The sequence below is a fragment of the Telmatherina bonti genome (genome assembly GCF_933228915.1).
Source record: "Telmatherina bonti genome assembly, chromosome: 3".
In the NCBI taxonomy this organism is placed as follows: Eukaryota; Metazoa; Chordata; class Actinopteri; order Atheriniformes; family Telmatherinidae; genus Telmatherina; species Telmatherina bonti.
Genome location: NC_136621.1, coordinates 34,319,146 through 34,338,146, shown reverse-complemented (window position 1 = coordinate 34,338,146; position 19,001 = coordinate 34,319,146). Strand labels below are relative to the sequence as shown.

The following is a 19,001-nucleotide window of genomic DNA, read 5'->3' as shown; positions in this document are numbered from 1 at the left end:
ATAATCAGGATTGTAGATTGCAGGACTGTGACTGGACCTGCAGGCCCACCACACATGCAGGCCTGCATAACCATAAAACACCCAGCGATCTGCCTGCATTCCAGTCACCGATCCCACCGTAAACACCTTTCAATACCTTTATGCACGTGCACGCACATGCATTCGCAAACGCATAGCGGTGGTGTGTAGTCGGGGGGAGGTCATGATCCTGCCAGAGAGAAGGGAATCAGAGTTGCAATTCTAGAGCTTATCGCAGAAAGAGGCTAAGACCATATTTGACATGCCAGCATGTCCAGTATGTAACCCTTGAAGACTTTCTTTATTTTTGTGTGTGCATTTATGCAGACACACATGCATAATAATGGGGTTGAGATCATTCTTTGAGGTATTTTTGGAAAATCTGTCAATGAAAATGGCAAGACAATGATCCATCTGCAGAGGTGTCAGCACCATTTCAGTCAGCCAGCAGGAGGGCCAATATGGGGAGAGAGAGAAAGCGAACAAGAGCAAAAGGGCTGTTGACACGATAAAGAAGAAAAGCAGAGAGAGAATTTTGTGAAGAAAAGACTATTCAGGAATAAACTGTGGGGAGAATATGGAGAAAATATGCAAGAAGGAGGTGATGGGTACAGGTTCCTGGTGAAAAATGTTCATAGCAGATATGAAAATAGAGGAAAGAAAAAGCCTAAGAGCTGACAACAAAAAGAGGGAGGTTGTAAAGTATAAGTGTAATACTGGTGGAGTTAAACAAAAAATCAAATATCAGAAATTTCTTAAGCCTACATCATTCACTTGCAATAAATCACCCTGAAACATAATGAGGAAAGACATAATGTGTACATAAAAGCCAGTTAATATGTGTTTTATGGATAATATTAAACTTGTGAAGCTAAAATCACATCTACAGAAGTCTGACAACCTTGAACCAGATCCAGGAAGGTTACATACAGGAAAAGAAAAAAAGATGTGTGATGCCATATATCTTACTGGGATAACGCTTCAGACTGGCTTCTCATTTGCAGCATTACAAGTTTTGATGAATACTTCAATCATGCAGGGAAGCCAGTCTGCCTTTCCTTTAGTTAGTGGTTGTAAAAGAAGAAAAATTGTTCCTATTCAACAAGGACACCTTTTGTTTCAGTCAGTTCTTACCCCCGCCTAAGTTCAATTAATGATTGTGGCCTGATTGTGTTGCGGAAGCTCTGTATTTATATTGAAAAAGAAACCCCCACATTCTGGAAGTATTATTGTATTTTCACCATATACTGCTGCATAAGAATGCCATTACGCCGTGCAACACTTAGGACGATTCCTTGCTAAAAAGCTGAATGTTACTAGCGGTTCTCCTCTTGGCTTAGTATATTGTATATTTTAACATTGAAGATCACTGTTTTAATGTGATAAAAAATGTCACATTTTAACAATCAATGCATTTATTTCTTTTAAAACATGTTCAAAGCATGTCATCAAACACATCTGCGCTGGCTTGACAAGTGTGGTATCGGTTGTGGTATCGGTACACTTTTATTAATACCAAGTACGAGTACACACGCTTGGTGTTGAGCTGATATCGATGCTGGTTTCGGTATCAGTGCATCCCTACATTTTATAAGTTTAAGTTGTCTTATATGGAAAAAATATCAGCTCTTGCATGATACCTATTGTGAGTAGTTTCTGACTTCGGTCATTAGTCAGAAATCAACCTAGATTCTCCAAACAGAAAAAGCTCTGATGGATGTTTATTACAGGACAGTCACTGAATACTCTGATGATTACATAAAATATAAGTATAAATGAGCAGATTCACAACAAGCAAGAAATCCACGACAATGTTGTCAAATTAGTACCACCAACTTTGTGTGACGTATAGACACACACCCAGAGGAATTACTTACAACCATGGCAGAGAAAACAGACAGACTTCTTTCATGATAATAAGTTTGTTAGCCAAGCATATTAAATTAATAGTTTCAATGTTTTGTTTTGTTTTTTATTTTAGTTTTTGGGGTTTATTTTCCTAAGAAAAACTCCAATGGTTTCCATTTAACAAGAAAAGCTAATTAAAAGCAATCTTTACTAAATAAATGAACAAAAGAAATGGTACAAAGGCATGTTTTCATCAATGGAGGAGAATAATGCAGGGCCTGTAGCGTTTCAGAGGGTACCAGTATATGCTAACTTGTTTATGATTGCATTTTTTGTAAAAGTTGTCATCAAGGAGCATAAATAAAACAACTGCAGTGGACATCCGAGAGAGATCTTCTCTGGGAATTGATTTTATCTCTGGGAACAACTACTATATTGTGTTATAGCTAGTTGGGGATATTTCATTTGAATGTAATGCAATAAGCAAAGGTTTTTCCAACTTCACTGTGCAAATCAAGTCTTTTTGAAAACTAGGGGGAAAATGCTCAAGTAACTCAACAAACTTGCTTTAATCCCCCATTTTTACCGTTTCCAGGCACCTTTTCTCATTCAAATTGAGGTGCTGTGCATTTGCAACTGTAACTAATGATTGGGTCGGCAAACTGTGAGGTCTGTCCTCACTGACGGACCTTGCAGAAACAGTTTATTTCCATGACATATACATCTTTCTGCTGTTGTAAATCTGGACAGTTTTAGTAGCTTTAGCCGTCTCATGCCAGTTACTGGTTTTGACAAGAGAAAAAAAACAAAACAATAGCGACAAAACTCAACACTGGCTGAAGAGAAGAAGAAACCTTGGAGGCACAAAACACCATTGGTTAGTATTCACAAATAGGCTGGGTCACATCTGTGCTTGAGCGTGCACGTTTGAGTGTGTTCTTATGTGTTAGTGTATGAATATGTGTGTGTTTGTATCTGTGTCCCAAGCCTTAAGCAACCAGGCCAGCAGCTACAATTACAGTGACGGATGTGAAAGAACTGGGTCGGCTTCGCAAGAGATCTGCCCCTGGGACGACAAGACCAGCCAGAGCCCTGAATCAATACGGAGCACATGCACGCCCACACAAGGTTGTGCGTGACAAACATTTACATAGAAACCAAAGGACAAACTTGAATAACACAAAATGAGGGGACAATCACACGACTCAAAAAGTCTAAGTGACCAAACACAGCATGACATATAATTTGATTAAATCCCAAATTTTTCTAACACACAGAGAAAAATTAATGACCAAAAATCCAGATGAGTCTCTTTCTCTCTATCTGGCTTTCTCACTGACATTAAGAGTCACATAAATGTCCACAAGCACCCCCCCCCACACACACACACATACACGCACATGTCCTCTTTTGGAGCCTCAAGTCTGTTTCAGGGGCAGCAATGTTCAGAGCTCATCAGCATGTAACTCAGTGACACTCAGTGAATGTTTTTCTGCACATGCGCACTGTGTTTTTGTTGCCTACCTCTAGCAGAAAGCTTCTTGGTGTTGATGATTTTGGCAGCATATTCCTGTCCAGAGGAGATCTTCACACACCTCCTGACCACAGAGAATGCTCCCCTTGAAAAAAAACACACACACACACACACACACAAGGTCTTACTGAAGTGTCAAATAAAGGTCAGTCAGATGATTTTTTTTCCTTCTAAATGTCAGAAAAGCAGGGCTTTATTTGAAACACCTGGTTTAAATGGCCTGCGAATCTCCCCATGACTGTGAACCTGACACTGATGAAATAGTTTGAGCCTCTAGTTTTAATTATCTTTTATCAAATGCATTTGTGGAATTCTCATGGTTTGGACATTCAGGATATTATTCTTACTTGACTGCTGTAAGGAAAATTTTATGTAAATGGTCTTGTACTTCTATAGCGCTTTTCTAGTCATACAGACCACTCAAAGCGCTTTACACTACTTGTCACATTCACCCATTCACACACACACTCAGTCAACACAATCATACCCCGACAGGCACATCGGGGGGCAGTTTGGGGTTCAGTGTCTTGCCCTAGGACACTTCGGCATTTCAGGGGAAGCCTGGAATCGATCCCTCAACTTACCAGTTGAAGGACAACTGCTCTTCCTCCTGAGCTACAGCCGCCCCAACACCTTGCTTATATTGTAACACCTTGCTTATATTCATTTGCTTGCTTATATTGTAACACCTTGCTTATATTCATTTCATATGTTATATATTAATCTCTTATGTTACCTCTGATCCTTGTGTCAGCTTCATGTATTACTCTTACTGCTAAAATTTAAAGGCCTCAGTCTTAAAACATTCCTGAGATTTGAGGTCAGTTAGACCTGAGTGTCTTCTTAGCAGGACACTTTGTCTGTAATTATCTTTATAATCCCTCTGTTTGACATGAAGGATCTGCAGTGCCCTTCGGGTCACAAAAAACATAGTTGTAAAGCATTATGATATGTGATGTTTATCTAGGGGGAATTTCAAGCCTGCTAAACATTTAGAGATGGACCTTGTCAGATGAAAGGTGCCAGACTGTCTCTGGTACAAGATCATATGTGTTTAAGGAAAACACAGATTTACCATCATCACTGACGCCTTCCTCACTTCCCCTTTAATTAATACATCACTACTAAATCTTATCAATATGTCTTTAGTGACAGGATATGTACCACAATCATTTAAAACTGCTGTAATCAAGCCTTTACTTAAAAAGCAATCTCTGGATCCAGAGGTGATAGCAAATTATAGACCTATATCTAACCTCCCGTTTATGTCCAAAATTCTGGAGAAAATAGTTTCAGCTCAGCTACATGCCCACCTGAGCAGAAATAATTTATGTGAGGAGTTTCAGTCAGGATTTAGAGCTCATCATAGTACTGAGACAGCATTGGTGAAAGTTACTAATGACCTTCTTATGGCCTCAGACAAAGGACTTGTGTCCGTACTTATCTGGCTTGATCTTAGTGCTGCATTTGATACAGTCGATCATAACATTCTGTTACAAAGACTAGAACAGGTGATTGGAATTACAGGTACAGCGTTAAGCTGGTTTAAATCATATTTATCTGATAGACTTCAGTTTGTTCATGTAAATGACAAGTCCTCCTCCCAAACTACAGTAAGTCATGGAGTTCCTCAAGGTTCTGTACTTGGACCAATACTCTTCACGCTATATATGCTCCCTTTAGGCAAAATTATTAGACAGCATGGAATAAACTTTCATTGTTGTTATGCAGATGATACTCAACTATACTTATCCTTTAAACCAGATGAAACAAATCAGCCCAATAGGCTACAAAATTGTCTCATAGACATAAAGACTTGGATGTCTAGAAATTTTCTCCTCTTAAACTCAGATAAGACTGAAGTAATTCTCGTTGGATCTGAAAAACTCAGAGCTAAATTTTCCGGTTTTGTAATTAACCCTGATGGCATTACTTTAGCTTCCAGTGCTACAGTGAGAAACCTTGGAGTAATATTTGACCCTGACCTGTCCTTTGGCCCACATATTAAGCAGGTTACTAAAACAACCTTCTTTCATTTACGTAATATAGCCAAAATTAGGGACATTCTGTCTCGGAGTGATGCAGAAAAACTGGTTCACGCTTTTGTTACTTCGAGACTAGATTACTGTAACTCTCTATTACTGGGCTGTCCTAAATATGCCCTGAAAAGCCTTCAGCTGATCCAGAATTCTGCAGCCAGAGTCCTGACCAGAACCAGCAGGAGAGATCATATTTCTCCAGTTTTAGCCTCTCTTCATTGGCTGCCTGTTGAATCTAGAATAGAATTTAAAATCCTTCTCCATACATATAAAGCCCTCCACAACCAGGCACCACTATATATCAAAGACCTCATTGTTCCTTATATACCAAGTAGAGTACTTCGTTCGCAGACTGGAGGCTTACTTGTGGTTCCTAGAGTCTCAAAGAGCCGAGCAGGAGGCAGAGCCTTTGGTTATCAGGCCCCTCTCTTATGGAATAAGCTCCCAGTTAGTGTTAGGGAAGCAGACACCCTCCCCACCTTTAAGACTAGGCTGAAGACTTATCTTTTTGATAAGTCCTATAGCTAGGGATGGTTAGCATCCCTTAGTTATGCTGCTATAGGTTTAGACTGCTGAGGGACATTTCCTGATACACTGAGCTTCTTTCTTTTTCTCTTTATCTCTTTCTTTTACCCCCCCATAACAGTGTTGCATCATTAACATGTATGTCTCCTGTCTCAGCAGGTCTCCCTGGCCGGGAGTAGCAGTTCCTGTTGTCTGTTGTCTTTCTGTCCTCTTCCCCCCACACAGCAGAGGCAGATGGCTGCCTGTCCTGAGCCGGGTTCTGCCGGAGGTTTCCTTCCTGTTAAAAGGGAGTTTTTTCCTTCCCACTGTTGCCAGTGTGCTTGCTCAGGATGGGAGATTGAGTTGGACTCAACTCAATCTGTTGGTTTCCTTATATAGGCTGTTATGAATTGGCCTTCATTATGTTTTCCCCTCTGTCTGTAAAGCGTCTTGAGATGGCATTGCCGTGATTTGACGCTATATAAATAAAGTTGAATTGAATTGAATTGAATTGAATCTTCTTCTAAGATCAGAACCCCTTCACAATACAGTCTTCTGAGCAGCTTCTCCAGTTGCAAATGCAAAAAACTTTTTTCTTTAATTCATCTCTTTATTTACATGTCTTCTTCTAACAAAGCTTGTTAATCTTTTTCCAACTCATCCAGACTCTTTGGTATATTTTTCCACAACACTGATTTGGAGTAATTGCAGCATTATGCTTTGTTTTGACTTGACTGAGGGTAGTCACATCAGGATAGTCCGCTAGACTCAGTCCGATTGGGGACTTGGCTCAGTTGTAGGAGGGTGTATCCTTTCAGACTGAGACTGCATTTACGCTGCACTTTGGTCAAACATCACACCTTTACAACAATATATCCCCATTCCCACCAAAGGTGGCGCTGCACTAGTATTTAGCTAAAGAGAGGATGAGACCCGCGTGAAGAAGAAAACTATCGCTGTTTTGGGTTTTTTATTGTGTCTTATGCAAGTATACTGCAGAATTACACTGCAACAATGATCACAGTATGAACAACAGACAAGGCAGAGGACTCTTAACGCAATTGCTATGTATTTTCCCACTGTGCATTGCTACATCAAATGCAGAAAGTGACTTTGTTTTTGTAGTCCGCTTCCTGTATTTGTTCCACTTAAAACGTGCCGAAGCAGCATTTGTAGGCGGACCAAGTCCGCCTCTTTGGTGCGAATCAGAATTTGTTTGCCATATTCACATTTCAGAAAGCAGACTTTCTGAATAGACAGACTTGGACTTGAAAAAAAAAGGCTGATGTGAATGTGCCCTTATAGATAGCAAAGACAGCTGTGAAGCCTAAGGTATAACAACTCCTCAAAACTACAAGCCAAGCTAGTGTGGAGTAGGCATACTGGTCTCAAGTTCAAAGGTAGACCACAATTATTTAAAGTAATGGTGTCAAAATCGCAGGTGAGAAACATCCACGATACTTCAAATATGATTTTACATCTAGAAAAACCAAACGCAATGCAGCACTGTGATGACAGGAAAATAGCTAACAAATAGCTAACACCAGCTAAAGAGCTGAGAAATAAAAACTTTGGCTAAGACTGACACTTTTTACTTTGGTACTATTCCATACCCTCGGCCCAGAAGCTACCACCAGACTAGGAGCTACCACAGGATCTAGCACGAGGCCAAGAGCTACCACCAGCTCAGGAGCTACCACCAAGAGCTTCCTCCAGGATAGGAGTTACAGCCAGCCTGGGAGCTACAAGTAGGAGCTAGCTCAGGAGCTACATCCATTCTATTTTTTCTATTCTACATTTAGCAGATGGTTTTCTCCAAAGCAACATACGTCTGAGAGTGAGAACAACACAAGCAACAACTAATTTTAGTAAAATGTAGTTGTTATCTGTTTATACTTTAATAGAATATACAAAACAGGTCACCAGGGCATCACATAGCCAACACACAAATAGATTCCTAATACTGTTTTAAGACTATATTAGCAGATTGATGCAACAAAGTTAGCACAAAGCTAAAAGGAGGAAGTCCTGCAGTATTTTAACCTGGGAATGTCATAGTATAGCTAAATATCTGTACACAGGACATCAAACTGTTACCAGTGAGTTTTGTCATATTTCAAGAATCAATATTAAAAAAGCGAACTCTGTGTTGTGGATTGATTTGGACCAGCTGGAGGTGATTGTTCAGGCTTCACAAGCTGCTGAACATCATGGACAATTCTACACCATGAGAAAACAACAGTGTGTTCCTGCTAGAGGTTTCTTCAAGTTCCCCAAACAAAGTAAACTTTCTGAGCAAACAAACTAGGATTTGAATCAAAAAGGCAGATGTGAATGTGCCCTAAAACCAGGATCCTTCTTCCTGTAAAAAAAAAAATAAATAAAAACTATATCTTTTCCTTCAGATTATCAAACCATCATCCCATACCTAGTTTGGATATGTGTTACCACCTAAGTAAACTCTCCATATTCAGCAAGATTTTATTACTGAAACAAACCTCACACATGTTTAAGAATATAGATGATTTTATCAGTAAAATACTAAAAAGAAACAGTAAAAATCAACAGAAGTGCAGATGCAGTAGCTACATGGTTAATCGCAAAAATTCCCTCCTTCGTCACACCTACAACCCAAATTTCCTCACTATTAACACCTACAGCACAAATGTGCCAACCAGCCCGACTATTGTTTCAGCCATGTGCTGCGCTGGAGTGTCAGGGACGTGTATGAAGATCAAAAAACTAGGTCATCTATATTTGAAGAAGGAGAGGTACAGAGTGCTGCATCTCTCATCTCTAAATGCAGCCATGGAGCAGTCCACCTATACCTCAAATCTGCTCAGCTTTCCAGCCAGCCAGGCAGATATAATATTCAACCTCACTTATCCAACTCCAGAAAAGATCATATTGGGAAAGCTCAACCTGAAATCAACACTCACATTCAGTCATACTATCACAAGTAGTATGACTGAATGTGATTACTGTGGTTACTGTATATTGTATTATGTTACTGTAATCTGTGTTTCAAGATGAGAAATAGGTACTTTGAGTCTCTGTAAAGGCTAGCTGTTGTGTACACAGTGATGTGTACTATGAGCATGTTACCTAACATCCTCTGGAGTGAGCAGCTTGCCACTAAAGCTCTCCTCTAATTTATAGAGGATTTGTTAAAGGAAAAAATCATAGCATCACATGTTACATAAGAATTTTAGCTGACAGCATGGTACTGTGATGAACATATGCTTGTAGATTCCTACAGGAAATAATATACAGTTGAACTAAAAGTATATAAGGGCAAAAGGTGAAATATGGTTAAGAGTTGAATATGAACCATCTGTGCTTGAGAATTTCTTATTTTTCTCTCATCCTCCCCTGGTTCTTTCACATAGATGGATCCTAAATCAATCCTAAATTGAGTGGAACATGCAGCAAATAATGAACCTGAGCCATCAGCGCATACATTTCATTGCAATTCATGACTGAAGATGGGAAAAAACTTCTTCATAGAGATGCAGAGAGGTAATTTTGCAGGAACGAAAGATCATAAATAAATAATCTGCCTGATAAACCACTAAAATTTCCATCAGTTTCTGCACAATATTAAAAACCTACCATAAGCAACAACTCCCATTTGATGCAGAAGTTACAGTAACCCCGTAGTTTGCATTCAGTATGAAACTATGTTCATTTTCAATCATTTTTCTGTCAACGGATGTGCATATAGAACCAGAAATCAAATTTACATCACTTTTTTTTTATGAGGGGGGAAAAAAAGTAAGCACATTAACATTAGTAGGGCGGTTTCAAGGGTTTAAACAATTTAAACATGGTTGGTATGATCCTTTAAAAGCTGGATTTGAGCGCAGCTATGCTTTTTTTTTTTTTTTCCACATTCACTTTGGAAAGATTTCTATCATCATCCTCTACAATACTTAAAAATATTTATATTTTGGAGAAAAAAAATATGCACTTGTAAAATATTCATTTTATACTTAACTTGCTGCAGTGCTGAAGGGATCAGGTGAGTTAAAAGTAACATGAATGCATTATTAATGACAGATGAACTAAGAGGAAGGCTGTATGGGGTTAGAAAGGAAGACGGCCAAGATGAAGAGGATGTTCCGTCTTCCTCACTGGAAACGCAGGCTTCCATCAGGTAGATACTTCCAGGAGAAACAGGGGAGTGCAACATCTGAGGCTAAATCTGTCTGTTTCTCTGTAAATCAGCTCGAGCTGCAGAGATCTGGGACTAACCACTGGGTGCTGGGCAGACTGCAGGACAGGCAGTGCATGACCATCAATAACACACGCAAGGATTAGCATCACTTTTACAGACAAATCCAAACATATGCATGCACGCGCACACACACAGGTACATCCACCTCTCTCAAGGGGGGGGGGGGGGGGGTAAGGGATTCCCTGCCGGGGTCTGATAATTGACCACAGATCGGTGCTTGCCTGGGGAGTGTGTCATCCTTAGCTATGGTGGTGTGCAGTCGCATTACAGAGTGTGTATTTCTGTCATGAGGGAGGAGGGTTTCGAGAAGGGGGTGGGTTACCTAATCTCACCCCCTTCATCGAGATGCCTTCTACCCTGGGTTGAGCTTTTTTTTTTTCCATCACTGGGGGCTCTTCGCCCTGCTGTGGTCCAGCAAATGGCCAAACGCAGCATCAGTTTCTGCACAGGATGGAGGAAAATGACGACACGCTCCATACGACATCTTCTTTCGTAAGAGCGAGACGTAAGCTGGGCTTCAGAAGTGGGATTAAAACCAACATAAAGCCATTGCAAAGGCCACCGCAGCGTATTTACCCCGTCCGCATCATAGGTTACTGGTTCAACTATCAGCGGCGCGCACATGCACGCTCAAAAAACACACACAGACACTGAAGAGTCAAAATCCGGGTCCCTAAAGCAAAGCGGCCTATTGCATAACAAGTTGACATTTGACAGAGAGATGATGCCACATGATTTGGGAGCATAAAAAACAAAAGCTTCCTTACTTCCCCAGCTCCTCGAACAGCTGATATTCGTCGGTAAATCGTGTGCAGATCGTTAACGCCATCCTGAAGCTGGTGCCAAAGGGGTGAATGGAGAAGCGGATAATGTGCACACACGCGCACACACACACACGCGAGCTTGATTCCCCCTCACTCGGTCGTCAACACCGCCCGGTTTTGTCCTGAACCTGCAAACCAAACGGAAGGACTCATGCACAAGCTGAAGCGCATCAGTTGGAAAGATTTCTGCTGCCTGCGCGAGCTGCTTCGGTCTCGAGCTTCGTTATCGGTGCTGGCTGGTTTTTCCTTTCTTCACATCCAACGGCTTGTCACGGCTCGTGGACGCAGCATTTTGTGTGTATTTCGGTGTCACCGGAGCGTGTCCGTCCAGAGCTGTGAATGTTGTCTTCCTGCGCTCATCAGACGCCGCACTACCGCACCTACCCCCCAACTGTGCGCTCAGTCCCGCCCCTTTGCCTGCATCCTCTCTCAAACCGACGGCAGTGAACACAGACACACACGATGCGCGTGAAAAGGTGATATTACCAGTGGCCTCACCTTATGAGGCTATAAACTGCAAATGTTATTGGTAACCATGCGCCAAATGGATCAAATCAATGTGCATTTACAATATCTTCATTGTTTGTTAAATGACAATTATTTTTTGTGTTTGTCTTGCAATAAGCGGATTTCAGAGCATAATATGTTCAGCAGATCGAAAGAGACCCCAATTTTAGTTCTGCAAGATCTTACTTTGGTACAGTTCAGTGTTAATTCTAATTTCAACAACTTTATGATTACCAGGGCTGGATAAAAAAGTACACAGGCCCCTGGGCCCAGAGTATTCCAGGAGCCCCCTTCCCCACCGCAACATTGTAAAAATTGTGAATGATACACTGTGAAACGGCATTTCTAACATCTCTCAGCCAATGGTACCAGTAGCAATACACTAGACACTGTGGTTTTTTTGTTTCATGTCCAAACTGCTGGTATATGCCCTACGTGAGCCCCACATGGGCCCCAAGTGGATGTGGGCCCCTGGGCCTGTGCCCGTACTGCCCATTGGATAATCCAGCCTTTATGATCACAGATCAGGTTCAGAACTGGTTTCTGTCATAATTAGTTTTCCATGTTTCAATTGGTAGTTTCAGATTTAAAAGAAAAAAAGAAAAAACTGTGTGGGGTTCCAGATTACTCTTGGCCTTGTACTCTCTGGTATTTTTCTAACACTATAAAAATATAAAATATCATGTCGTTTGTTTAAAGATTATACTTGGGTGTATTTCCCATCTTCTTCTGCTCACAAGGTGGAAACTGTATCAGGAAGGTCAGAAATGAATGTCCAGTCACCTTTTAGAGTAGAACAAGAATCTAAACTGAAATACCTGTTGTTGAAAGTAACACAAAAAAAGACTTGCTTGTTTGCTTTGCATTGTTTTGGACACTAAAACTATATTTGATCATTACATTATCAACATTAACAACACTGACTTACTGGGGAATTAAATGTTGGGACATTTCTATCAAACTGACTCTGACAAATTTCTCCTTTTTCCAAACAACTTGATAACAACTTATTTGCAAAGACAAAAATCAGTATTTCAGTAGTACTGAAGGTAAGTGCTTAGGTCCCTCAGGACATCATGTAGGCTTTTTAACTTAACTAAAAGTTTTTGAATGAGTAAAATATCTTCCTGGCTCACTTATTTGGTATGTTGTTGTTGTTGTAAAACGTTAACACTAATGATCTATGCATTATCAATGATATACTGTACTTTGCTTTTGTATTAGAAATTGTAATCTGGGGCTGCACGGTGGCGCAGTGGTTAGCACTGTGGCCTCACAGCAAGAAGGTCACTGGTTCAATCCTTGGCTGGTTTGGTCAGTGGCCTTTCTGTGTGGAGTTTGCATGTTCTCCCCATGTATGCGTGGGTTCTCTCCAGGTACTCCAGCTTCCTCCCACCTTCCAAAAACACACACATGTTAGGTTAATTGGTCACTCTCAATTGCCCCTAGGTGTGAGTGTGGTTGTTCGTCTCTCTGTGTGGCCCTGCGATGGACTGGCGAGCTGTCCAGGGTGTACCCTGCCTGTCGCCCAAAGCCAGCTGGGATAGGCTCCAGCTTCCCCGTGACCCTGAATTGGAATAAGCGGTTTGGAAATTGTAATCTGTGTTTTTGTTGTTTTCTGATTTTTTGCAAGTTGTATACATGTGTATATGTATATTTGTAATTTGGTCTATAAATATATTCACATATACAATTTTATTGTTATGAAGGAAAGTATTATATGTGAATTTTTCTCAATTTTCATTGAAATACATTGCACACTGAGTTTGCATGTAATGAAAATTGCTATAAATAAAGTGCAACTACACCTGGATGAGAGGGAATTTTCTTCAATTAAATTCCAAGACAAAACTGAGATTATTCTGTTTGGTAGTCCAGACCAGAGTCCGGATTAAACATGGAGAAGCAGCATTTAGCTGTTACACTGCAAATAAGTGGAATAATCTGCCAGTGGAGATTAAACTCTCACCAAATGTAGAAACTTTGAAATCCAGCTTAAAAACATTTCTTCTCTCATGGGCTTATGCATGACATCTGCACAGTAACTTTTAATTAATTCTGCTTTTAATTATTTTAATATAATTTATGATTTTATTATGATTTTGTTATTTGTATTTTCTTTTATGCTTTTTTTCTGTAATGCTTTTAATGTGTCATGTAATGCACTTTGAACTGTCTTGTACATGAAAGGTGCTGTACAAATAAACTTGCCTTGCCTTACAGTCTTTGAGACCTTATGACATATTGTGTTGCCATGAAGATAAGCGATGAACTCACAAAACCTCAACCTCAACCTGCCTTGCTGCCTATCTTGCCTCTCTTGGTATAATTAGTAATATTATTAGGAAGTGTGGTGGAGTCCTGAAGGTAGAGATCTTTTTTATCTTAACTTGCCATAATGTCATCAGATTAACACTGTTTTAATAAAAAGTTTCCAATGTCCAATTTAGTGAAGCAAAGAAGAAAGAGAGCAGATGAAATAAGGACAAAGTGGACCTACCTGCAGAAGCTGTATCACAACGCTTAGGCTGCAATGTTTTTAATAGAAAGGATTACTTTAAAGTAATGCACAATGCAATAATGCACCACTTCATGCAAACTTTTTGGGGGGGACTCCTTGATACACTTTAAAATTAGAAGTTACAGATCCAACACGGCTTACAATCAGTTTAGCATTTTTGCATGGGGAATATGTGTTAATTAAAAAGTCAGTGACACTGTGAAGTCATGTAATCTGTTACAATTGTTGCATTTTCAAACCCATTCAACAGCCAGTTATATAAGTTATATATTGTTATTGTGGAATCACAGTCACAATATTATTAATTATTTTGCATGTATAATTTATTAAATTTATTATATAAATTTCTATCCGCTGTCATGATTTGTGTAATGTAAGTTTCAATAAATGTGTATTTTTTTATTTGCCAACTCTGTGGCATGAGCAAGGATGAAAGTCCAAGACAAATTTCACTTAGTGGGAAAGTTGATCTTGAACAAGACATGTAGAGAATGTAGCAGGACAAAAAGAGAGCAAAATAGAAATGAAAACTATCTTAAGCAGCACAAAAATGGGCTGAAAGTCGGTAGCAACAGGTCTTAAAAGGTCATGAATTCTCTTCAGGCTCTATATTTCAACATTATTAAAGCAGTTTGGGATCATCTTGACAAAGAATGGATCAGAAAGCAGCAAACATCCAAGAAAGATCTGTGGGAAGTTTTTCAAGAAGCCTAAAGAGCTTCAGCAGCATTCCTGACTTTCAGTCTCATTAGAAATGTTCAAACTGTTTTCACCTGCATGCTGCATTTTCATTAACATTTACACATTTCAGTAAATCCCTGCTGCCATTTTCTGTATGGAAACCAGCATGGCAGCTTCAAGACTTTTTCCCAGTACAAGAGTTGAATGAATGAAAGCTGACAAAAGTTATTACATTAAGTATGTTCAAGCTGCATCAGCAGAGCAGCAGACTTTTCTGCATGCAATATGCATTGAGCTGAAACTCTCCAGAGACTCCAGAGTTTGAATAAAACATATACTAAATGGAAACTTGCTGTGTCCTTAACATGCCAAGTTCAGATATCTTCACACAGTGTTGTAATTTGAAAGCTGATAACTTTATTTGAATTGTAATTTTTATCAAATGATATATGGACTTTGAACTAGTTCAGATAAAACAGTTTACACCTATTTGTTGCTAGTAAACAGGCTTATCCATTAGAAAATTACAATTAATTTGAATAAAGTTATTTCTTTGGTGAATCAAAAACTTTAACACGAAGGACAGATGATGGGATGAATCTGGTTACATTAGATTCAAGCATTTTAGTTCAGTGCAGTTTTGAATCACTCAGAAATTCTTATTTTCAGCGACTAAAGACTTTTTGTCAGCACATTTATATAAAAGCTTTAGTTTTTGTGCATTTTTCAAGAAAAACTAATGAAACAAAATAAACATTATGGCACAGATACATGGTGTAAACTTCTAACATAGTTTTATTCAGATTTTAAAGTCTTAAAGAGGTTATAATTTCTATTACCAAGAAAAAGAAATAATAACCGGTTTGTATTTTAGACTTTTGGAGGGGCTCAAACCTCTATGTGAAGGCTTTCGACAGAAGTAGAAGCAAAAATAACGATAAAGTAAAAGAAATAAAGTGGGAAAAAGAAGCACTTACACATTGAGACTTCAGTAATAAGTATTTATTAATATAACTCACATAGATATTGTTGAACAGAAGAAGTGTTTCAGATTTTAAGTAACTTTACTGTTGTACTCAAGGCAGGAATCTTACTTTATATGAGCTGTCATTTCAATGTAACAGCTACATTTATACAGCTTAAGGGCTTTAATTCCAAACCAGCTTTAGATATCTGGAACTTATTTCCTTACAAAGGACATACAAGACAATAAAGTTGTTTATAACACTAAATCATGAATAACTAAACCATTTATATTACCGATTTCATGTGAATGTTTAATATAAATAAAGAAGACCACAGAAATATTAATATATCATAAATACATACATAAATAAATAACCACATCAGAAGAGAACAAGAGTAACATTTTACACCAAACAGAGACAGACAAAGTGACATATATATATATATATATATATATATATATATATATCTCATGTCATCAGACATCAGACTAAATAGTGTGTTTGATACAAACAACTAAACAACTTGAGTGAGTGAGTTCTGCTGTCTTTTCAACAGGGGATCAGGTTCATGATAATAAAAAGAAAAGCACGATGATCTGGAAATAGTTCCTGCTAGTTTAAGTTTGTTGACCACTGAAAACTTGCATCATGTTTCCTCACTGCTCTCTGCTGCAGAAAAACAAAATAAAGAAATAAAATTTTTTTTTTTTTTTTTTGTTTATTTTTGTGTAAAAGTGAAGTCAAATGCTGCACACTCTCATATCATTTTGCAGACATATTGATAAGGAATATCTTACCTGGACAAGATCTTGTCAATAACTTTCTTTACCCAGGGAGCTTTAGGATCCAGACAAACCTTTTGGCCATCCTTCTTCAGAGTAGCACTACGACACATAGCAGTAAACGGAGATATAAGTTTTCATGAAGGTAATGCGCCAAAAGAAACGGCCATGAGAAAATCTAAATAATACTATCATCTTCATCACTATCAAGTTATGAAGGCTTCGCTCCTTACATGATCTCAATCTCCTCGCAGTGGGAATTTGCTGGAATCAGTTCCACCTTCTCGATATGCCGGCCGATGCGTCTGCTCTCTGTCTGGATGCAACGGCAATGTTGCTCCACTCCCAGACTTCTCAGACTCATCCCTGCACAGAAACAGGAGTTGCATAAAGTCACAAGGTGCAGCAGAGTATTTAGACAAGTTTAGGTACATTGAAGAAAAAAAAAACTGAGTATTAAATGAAGCTTACCTTCGCAGATGGCAAAGAAGGCCAGGAAAACCACGGCAAAGGCGACAATAACTTTGCTGCTCTTCATTTTCTCTTTAGAATTTCTGCAATACAGCAACAACAAAAGCCAAGAAAGAGAAGGAATTTGTTCTAGATTCTGCTCCTTTCCTCTTTTTCTTGTGTCTTTTCTCTTCTGCCTTTTCAGGTTCTGCGGTTGTTTCCTCGCATTGTTTGAATGAAGCACTGAGAAGTGTCCCTTTTATAGCCATCTCAGGGAAATGACTCACTTCCCTGGCTTAAGCAGGTTGCGCAAGATTGGACTATACTTGCTGAGTGGGAATTCACACTGCACGAGTTCCTGCTATCCTCTTTTACTGTCGCTGATTGAGGAAAGATCAGGTGTCATCAGGAAAAGCACTGTGACTAAAGTAATAGTAATAAAATGACTGATGTGACAAGAATTCTTCAGAGACAATCATTTTTTTAATTATACTGTGTGTTGTAACTGAAAGTCAGCCAGTGCTCACATCGGGCTTGCAGGTTAGAGATTGATCAACTGAGGACTGATTCAGAGATGGCACATCATAAAAAGAACAATTACGCGCAACGATGCATGAGCAGCTGATGAATGTTGCCTGAAGTTATGTCACAGCACTTGAACTCACAAATTGGAATTCGTCAAACATGAAGTTGGCGTTGGTATGTCTCTGGCTTGGACATGCACAATATGAACACTTTCAAATTCACATCCACTTTTTTTATGTACAATTTTAAGTGTTTTTATATAGATACCTAATCAGCCAGTCACATGGCAGCAGCTCAGTGAATTTAGACATGTTGACACTGTCAAGACATTTTGTTAAAACTCTAACTGTGCATCAGAATAAGGACAAAAGGGGAATTAAGTGACTTTAAATGTGTTATGGCTGCTGGTCCCAGATGGGCTGGTCTGAGTATTTTTTAGGAACTACTGATCTGTTGGTCTGAAATGGTCTGAAAAAGTGAAACTATCCACTGGATGACAGAACAACAAAATTCCTTGTTCACGTCTGAGGCCGGAGGAGAACAGGCAGACTGCTTTAAGAAGATAGAGAGACAACAGTATCTCGAATAATCTGTGGTTGCAAGCAAGGTATGCAAAACAACATCGTTGAACTCTTATCATGTTAATCCTGTCACAAGGGGGTAGTGTTTGGACCCAAGGAGCAGACAGAAAACCATAGTGGAAGAATAACATTTATTGCGGTGTAGATGATGGTCCAGAGCAGGAGGATGGAGAGACTGAGGTCAGGTGTGCTGGTGAAGACAGGTGTGGCACAGAACTGGAAACGAGTTGGTAATCCAAAAACAGTGGGGAAAATATCTAACAGGATTCTCTGTAACAGGCAAAAACACATATGTTCAACAGGTATCCTCAAACTCTTAACCAAGATCACCAAGACCAGATTCCACGAAATGGTGTGAACAGTCTGGCGTTGATTGCAGGTTGATCTCAGGAAGATATACTGCTGGACTAATGGCTTGATGAGTAGTAGTTGGGATGGTTTGAAGAGTGACATCTGTGTCAGGAAATCTAGAAGAAAGCCACACCTGTATGCACGCGCGCACACACACACACAGACACTGGGAAAAGGACATGCCAGGTCCTGAGACCCATGACGAAACCTTGCGGAAGATGGGTTGCAGAAGCAACAGAGCCGCACCAGATGCCACTCCTGTCAACTGGAAACAAGACACGGAGGATACAATTTTTACAGAATCACCAAAATGTAACAATGTAAGACTGAAAAATGTTTCCTGTTCTGATGCGTTTCCATTTCAGATGCAACATTCAGATGATCGGGTCACAATGTGATCTAAAGTAAGATGTTCAGGCTGATGTTGGAGGTGTAATGGTGTGGAGGATAGTCCCCCTGCTTGAGTATTGTTGCCGACCATGTCCACCCCTTTCTAACCACAGTATGTCCGTTTTCTGCTGGCTACTTCCAGCAAAAGTGCATCATGTCACACAGCTCAAATCATCTCAAACTAGAGTCTTGAGCACAACTATAATCCAACAGCCTCAACAGTCACCTGATCCAAATATAA

The 19,001-nt window shown here is 39.5% G+C and overlaps 1 protein-coding gene across 3 annotated transcripts in view; it reads right to left on the bottom strand.

Moving 5' to 3' along the window:
* The window catches only part of camk2d2 (calcium/calmodulin-dependent protein kinase (CaM kinase) II delta 2), a 53,455-nt gene extending 42,077 nt beyond the window's left edge, over positions 1–11,378 (bottom strand). For all 3 annotated transcript variants that reach the window (XM_079264714.1, XM_079264712.1, XM_079264713.1), the window contains exons 1-2: positions 10,948–11,378; positions 3,391–3,485 (exon numbers count right to left, since the gene is read on the bottom strand). In XM_079264714.1, the coding sequence (XP_079120840.1) occupies positions 3,391–3,485; positions 10,948–11,009 (157 nt within the window). In that variant the 5' untranslated portion in view covers positions 11,010–11,378. The remainder of the gene's footprint in view (positions 1–3,390; positions 3,486–10,947) is intronic.
* Between the last annotated feature and the right edge of the window lie 7,623 nt (positions 11,379–19,001).